Source organism: Loa loa (assembly GCF_000183805.2).
Source record: "Loa loa unplaced genomic scaffold supercont3.5, whole genome shotgun sequence".
In the NCBI taxonomy this organism is placed as follows: domain Eukaryota; kingdom Metazoa; phylum Nematoda; class Chromadorea; order Rhabditida; family Onchocercidae; genus Loa; species Loa loa.
Genome location: NW_018108185.1, coordinates 497935 through 505053, shown reverse-complemented (window position 1 = coordinate 505053; position 7119 = coordinate 497935). Strand labels below are relative to the sequence as shown.

The following is a 7119-nucleotide window of genomic DNA, read 5'->3' as shown; positions in this document are numbered from 1 at the left end:
AAAAAAACGAAAAGAAATGCTAAAATTTCTTTCTATTCCTTTTCTTTTCAAGTTTCAATCAATTAATTTTTTTGAAAATTTTTAAAAAAATTTTTTTAAAAGTAAAAACTTTGTTGACAGTTTCACATATGTAATATTATGGGTATTGTCCGTTTAATCATTTCAAACAATTCATTCATTCATTAAATCGATCTCATTCATTCATTCCATCGATCAGTGGCAATCGAATTTAGATCCTTGATCCCGATAGCATATACTTTTGCCTGGGTAACAGGGATCATGCTTGTTGGCATCCTGAGGATCTGGATCCTTAACTGGAGGCGGCTATACTTCGCGATATCTATCCCAAGTACACTTAGTGCCTTATATTACTGGTTCGTCCTAGTCATCCTTTATGCTTGTCTAAATTGTTAAAATTATTTCAGTTGTGATTTCAATGTTCAAATAAAACTATGTGAACAATCATCGCGACTGTTAAATATTTTTTTAAAGGGAAGGAACCGTTTGGATCTCCAGACCAACTTCTCTCGAACAACAAATAACTTTCCTATTTTTTTAAGTTCTTTGCCTTTGAAAAGCGACAGGGAAATACGATTATCTTAAATGTGAAACTGATTCGATTGTATGATAGTTTCTGTAATCAGTCTGATTTCAGGTTACTGCCGGAATCACCATACTGGTCAATAACCCACAATAAACATAAAAGCATAGAAAAGTAAATTTCTTTGATTCTTTACTTTCGACCATTTCGACGCAACAAATAACGGTCATTCCCATTTCTATTCATATGATATTAGGGGATGAAGTGAAGTTTTCAGTATTGTTAATGTTACTCCGTCAAAAAGCGAGTAGAGAAGAGTCTGAGTATTATAAGATTAAGAATGACTTCAAAAGATGAGGTCAATTCTGCTAAGATACAATTGGAAAGGTTCAATCATTTCTTTATCCAAATAAAAGGCACAAAGCAAATTAGTAAAGTACTTCTAGCACGATTGCTAACATGCTAATCTTCCATCTTTAACTTATAAATCATTAATTTAAAACAAAATAGATTCAAATATAAAATTATCTTTGAAACCGTTTTTTACGGCACAAATACAAAATTTTCAATGATAAATGATGTTTAATATTTATTTTAGATATATTAAAGATGCTTGTCGTTACAACAATGTTAAGCTTGATTTGAGTAAATGTGAATTGGACTCTCAACAACCTGATAATCAGAATAAATCTCGTACTCTTATCGATGTTCTTTGCAACAGAGTGGCGCTTTTTCATTTGTCCGTGCAGTGCTATGTGATGTTCGTTTGTTTTCCTCTGTGTAATTTACGAACAATAATTAATATAAATATAAATTAATTTCGTGAAGAGACTGACAAATTTCGTTTATATTAGGAATCAAAGAGAGTCCAGGTTTTTAATTTTAGGATATCAATGAATATATCCTACTGGGCTATGGCACTCTTAAGCACAACATTAAGTGATGACAGTTTCACCGGTTACTTCTTATCTGGTTTCATCGAGTTTCCTGGTGGTTTGTTAGCTGTGGTGCTATTACTTAAATTTGGACGACGTACTATCACCGTATGGTCCTTCTCCATGCAATTTATACTACTTTTCTTGGCTGTACTTTTTCCAGGTAATCGGTGACATTTGTTTCATGGCAATGGCGACTTCTCATTTGCTTTTTTATTTTTTTTTTATTCAAGATATGTTGGCAAAATGACTGCAGGTACTGGAATAATGCAAATATCGCTTGCCGTAATAGCCAAGTTTTTCAATAGTTTCATTTGGGTTGCGCAGCCACTGATGCTTGCTGAAATGAGTCCTACAACAGTACGCAATATATTCTATGGAACTGTGCAGTTTTTCGGAAATACTGGTGCCTTTCTGGCACCTTACTTACCCTTGCTTGTAGGTTGCTATCAGAATATCAGTTCTTGTTACACAGGAATTTTATTGATAGATAGAGTATGAAAGGAATACAGCAAAGTTGAATAGTGAGGATTAATGGAATCATAAGGCTTTTGGTCAAAACCTTCTGAAATTAAGATATGACTGTTGAAGAGAATAAGAATAAAGATAGGATCACAAAGACGTAACAAATTCAAAAGTGATGCTATTTTCCTTTGTTTTCTTCTTCACTGATTGGTTATCGAAAAAAAATTTCCGACTTAATTGATTACTTTGGTATAACTATAGTAAAACAGGATAACTGTAATAGGATAATCCTATCGGTGAGAGCTTCATTTTCGTTTTTGTCCTATAAACATGCCTTGCGAGCACATTTCAAATCAAATGTCTGCTATTCTATTCTGTATTGCACTTTATAGTTATAAATAACTTCCCCATAGGAATTATTATTTATCGTATTGCATGATAGTAACAGTCTTATCTATTACAGAAAAGTGTTAGCCCTCAAGCACCACAGGTGATAGTAGCAATAGTTTCCCTTAGCGCAGCAATAATTCTGCTCACAGCACCTGAAACAAAGGATCGTCCGATGCCAGAAGATTTGAATGATTTCGATCCAGGATGCTTTCTACAAATGTTCGGGTATCGGAAACAAACAAAGGAAAATGTCTTCCTAACAGCAAAGGATGCAGAAAGACCAAGTAATAGTTCTCTGTTACATTTCTTAACCTTTATTTGAAAAGTTAATTTTCTCCATAAAATTCGACACCTCTCTGAACTTGAACTGCACTTGAGGGAGTTTAAGATCCGACCTGCGTACGTGTGTACACCTGCATACAAGGTTATTGCTACTAATACACTGCTTCGAAGCAATGCAATGGGTCTCGCAACATCAGAAAGGTCATCCTTACTGGCAATCTACCAGTAAGGATGACCTTCTTGATAGCACTTGGAAATGGAAATGCTAATACCACAACCAAAGCATGAGTTGCAGACTGCCTTGATTGTTTCGAACCTAATCCTCTTTAGGCCTCCGAAAAATATCTCGTAATTTTGACTTTCGGAGGGAAGAAAATGATTCCCCACAAATGTCTTATGAAAGATAAGATAGATGTAAATAATGATACTTTTCAAATCTTCTAATGCATTATTTTTCAATGTGCAGTGAATCGAAATGCAACTGAGGAAGAAAAAGTTTGAAAATGGAAATAATTGAGAAAAATGTCACGAATTCAAATACCTTCTATATTTCACAAATACGTCAGATCGTATTTCTATCATCAGCTTATTTAAATTTATTAATCCACTTCTATTACTTCAACTTCAACTGTTTTTAAGTTCTTTTTTGTCTCACTCTATCTCTGTTGAATAAATTTCGTAAAATTCATTACTGGTATTCCTTCTGAGGGTGATAATCTAGAAAGTTCGTACAAAATAAGTTTATTAGGACGAGTACAAATGCAATAATTAAAAAGAAGCTATGAATAGAAAATGAAATTTTTGAAGTAATTGTCAGATTATTGGATTTTAACTTTCATTTTTGTATTCCAATTGTTTGTGATAATTCCACGACATTAAAAGAAGATTCCAGTCATTTCGCTCTGATATGTATTATTATTTATCTTGTATTGATTCTTTCAATATAGCGCCAAGGAGGATTATGGCAAGAATTAGTGTTAATAGTTTATTGCTTCTTTTCGTAGAAAAAAAAAATTGAAATTTCCAAAATCAAGATTAGTCTCATTATTCATCATTTTGACCAGGCTTCGCGAAGAAGATTTGGGAAGGACTTTACCCATGCATGCTGCAAATGCTACAAATGTGGGTGTATCCTTTGAGCGTAGTGAGATTTATTAGGTAAGACACAGCGTGCGCAAAACTGGCCCACCCTTTACTCCCAAGGTTCATCTGCAGGGCCTAGCGGATTAAGATGATGACAGCCAAGTCTTCAGGATATGAGTTTTGTCGGATTACTGAAATTAATCTTCAAGGAAAATTTCTACAATATCTACCAGATAGGATGATGAAATGCCTATAAGTAAAATTAAGGCAACGAGGAGAATTTAAGGTAACAATGAAGGAAATGTCGCAAAGACATCTCAGCACCTATTCGTGGCTGCAGAATGGGCCATGTCAAGGGCAGCATACCTTTATGATAACTCCGGTGGAGCTCGGCGGAGCTCACCAAAGCTCCTCCTGTCGGAAAACAGAGAAATTTTATAATACTTTAAATATGCCGCCTTTTGAATATTGTAAAGGTTACACGTGTTCCTGTTTATTACCGTAACAATCTTATACGCCTTTGTTGAATACTGTAAAAATCTTACATGCCGCCGTTTATTATACGCCCTTGTTTAAATGTTGTTAAGGTTATACATTCACTACATAAGGACTAAAAACAAGAGGTAAAGACTCAATCTCTTTCATTTGGATCATCAACATCTTCGGATCATCATCTTGCTTTCCTCTCAGTTTACGGAAAGTATCATTTCTCGATAAACTATATTACTAAATAAAAACATTTCCTTTGCCTCTCCTAATCATAGTCAATTCTTCTATATTTCGAATTTAAACTGATTTCATTTATCCTTACTGCATTATCAATAAATCAACTGCAATAAATTTTGCTACTCGTGTCATTACATCGTATCTCATGTAAGTCAATTTTTATTAAATCCTAATTTATACACTAATAATATCAAAAAATTCGCAACCAATTTTGGTGTCGAAAGCGAGACTCCATGGCTACCAATATCATCATCGTAAATATCGAACCGGCTAAAGAAAGGCTGGAGAGTCTTTTACAAGAAATGAGAACGATGAAACTAACCCTTCTGGGTCGAAATTTAATAACGGAGCAAAGACAAGAAGAATATGAAAACAGCAAACAAGTTATTGAAGACAAATCCTGCGATTTGAATTGTGCCTTCATAAATTAGGATCAGTAAATGACAAATGGCTCGGATATATTCAAGAATCTATACGGTAAGAATATTCATGTTAGTGCATGAAGGTAAAGATGGGGTTATTAACCATGAAAAGAATTGGTGCGCTTGTTACAAGAGTCACACTCACTTAAGGAGCTAAGCCAACTTTTCAAGTCGCGGTCAATCTCCGGCAATTGTCATTGCTCACTTTCAATGACGACTATCAACAATGGAGGCAATTTTGGAATAATTTCAACGCTGTAATCGTTTCGTAAACGATTCTGGAAATCAAAAATTGAATTTTCTTCTGCTTAAAGGATTCAGGTGGTAAAAGGTTACGATATAACGCCAGAAACCTACGAAGTAAGTAGAAGACTACTAATGGAAAAATGTAGCGAATTATCGACCATAACAAAACTTTTATATAACGAGTTAGTAATGGAACGGGTACTTTGACAACTAGAAGCTCTAGGAGAAAACATAAAACATTCTAGTATTGAAACTGCAATCGAGAGGAGATTACCACGATGGATATTAGATAAAGTACATCATCAAAGGAATACAGATATACTTTGGTCAGTTTCGAGACTTGGAAATTTCCTTGGGAACTTGCTTGATGTAAATGAACGGGTAAGAACAGTTAATTCTCACTTACTGAAGTTGAAAGGAAACTAGCTGTGACCTAACCATGCCAAGATTCCCGGAACTTCAGCGTTAACAACAATTCATATCGATGAGAAGATTCCTAAGTTTACGATGAAGAAAAAGGAGAAGAAAAAAAAAGACCATGCATCTTTTGCAGTCGTTATCATTGGGACTATCCTACAACAAACCTTTTAAGGCAGTGAATGTTTTGTTTTAAAGAAATGCAAAACGGCTAAGGATAAGAAAAAAAAGTATATCTTTTGTAAAACTTCCCACAATGGTGCGTAATAAGGGGGATCAAATACAACTCATACAATTTAGTAGTGAAAAAAAACACAAGGAAACCTGACTCTTATCTAAACAGATAATAGTTTCCACTTCATTAAGTTTTCAACTCTTGGCACTGTTCGATATAAAATTACAGTTATCCTTTACATCCAAGGAATTAGCATACCGATTAAATCTGACCGAAATGGAACAGTAAGAAATGAAACTAACCGCATTTGGTGTTAAGAGAAGAGACCTGGATCATGTTTCACCACCCAAACGCAAACTTGCACAAATACCAAAGGAAAGGGAATTATAACGCTGTATGACAATATTTTCGACTACTTAACCAATGAATTGCAAGTAGTCGAAATACCGACTGAGGGCCAGTTGAAGAGTATAAAAAATGTTGCAAACGACAAGACATACTTATTTGTGCCAATTATTTTTTAAATTTGTGGAACTGAAAGGAATTAAAGAGGTAGACTTTGAATATTCACTATTTCAAACGAGAATCAGCCATATGATCGTTGGGAGTTGAGATATCAATGAACTCTGTAATATTATTGCTATATGTACTTCTAATATATTATGTGTGGCCAATGCTATTTGCGAATCGGAAACAGAAAAATTCTGAGAATGGAAATCATGGGTTTGAAGAAGCATCTAATGCTGATGATGACGAAGAAATATTAAAACAATTCAAAAACACTATGATCAAACGGGACAGGAAATATAAGGCACGTTAGCCATGGAAAGAATCCAAGTACAAATTAAGCAATAATTATGGATTATGTTTTAGACGTTCAAAGAACATAATCAAATGATTCCAATATAAATTATATCTTTATCAATATGAAACAGTCATGGACTAATTAAGATCTGATATTATTGAAAAACACATCTTATGGATGAGATAGAATTAAATAATGTAGAATGGGATTGTACTATATCCCTTTGGCTAGACGATATAATTAAAGAAGTAAAGAGAAAATATAAGACATTATCGCCTCAAAAGAGTTCCTTTTGGAGTAATATCATTACCCTTGTTATTATCAACAACACTCAACTATCATTTGAGAAATTATGGTCAGTAAAACGGTCTCAGAAATAAGAAAAAATACGTGGATAACGTTACCTTATCTGGTGATGAAATAGATGAAGCCTTTCAAAAGTACAAACAGTTTCGATAAATATGAGAGAATTTCTTTCTAACGATGAAGAATTTAATGAAGGAATGAGTACCTGAGTACGATAGAGCTAAAATAAATAAAGAAAGTTTTCTCGATATTAAATGGATTCATAACTAAAATATTACTTCCTAATACCTTGGAAAGGAAGGAATTAACTAAAGAAGCGATTTTAT

At 33.9% G+C, this 7119-nt stretch overlaps 3 protein-coding genes across 3 annotated transcripts; all 3 read left to right on the top strand.

Annotated features, from left to right (window-relative positions):
* Positions 1-881: 881 nt before the first annotated feature.
* On the top strand, positions 882-2842 carry LOAG_16486 (hypothetical protein; the record flags this gene model as incomplete). The annotated part of the gene is made up of 6 exons (XM_020449138.1): positions 882-928; positions 1140-1301; positions 1428-1639; positions 1733-1914; positions 2405-2628; positions 2710-2842. 6 exons carry the CDS (start codon positions 882-884, stop codon positions 2840-2842), a joined length of 960 nt encoding a protein of 319 aa, XP_020307398.1.
* Positions 2843-3997: 1155 nt separating this feature from the next.
* Positions 3998-4201, top strand: LOAG_16485 (hypothetical protein; the record flags this gene model as incomplete). The annotated part of the gene is made up of 1 exon (XM_020449137.1): positions 3998-4201. The coding sequence occupies one exon, from the start codon at positions 3998-4000 to the stop codon at positions 4199-4201; it is 204 nt and encodes a 67-aa protein (XP_020307397.1).
* Positions 4202-4655: 454 nt separating this feature from the next.
* LOAG_16484 (hypothetical protein) lies at positions 4656-5703 on the top strand (the record flags this gene model as incomplete). The annotated part of the gene is made up of 4 exons (XM_020449136.1): positions 4656-4805; positions 5166-5272; positions 5336-5471; positions 5644-5703. 4 exons carry the CDS (start codon positions 4656-4658, stop codon positions 5701-5703), a joined length of 453 nt encoding a protein of 150 aa, XP_020307396.1.
* Positions 5704-7119: the final 1416 nt, after the last annotated feature.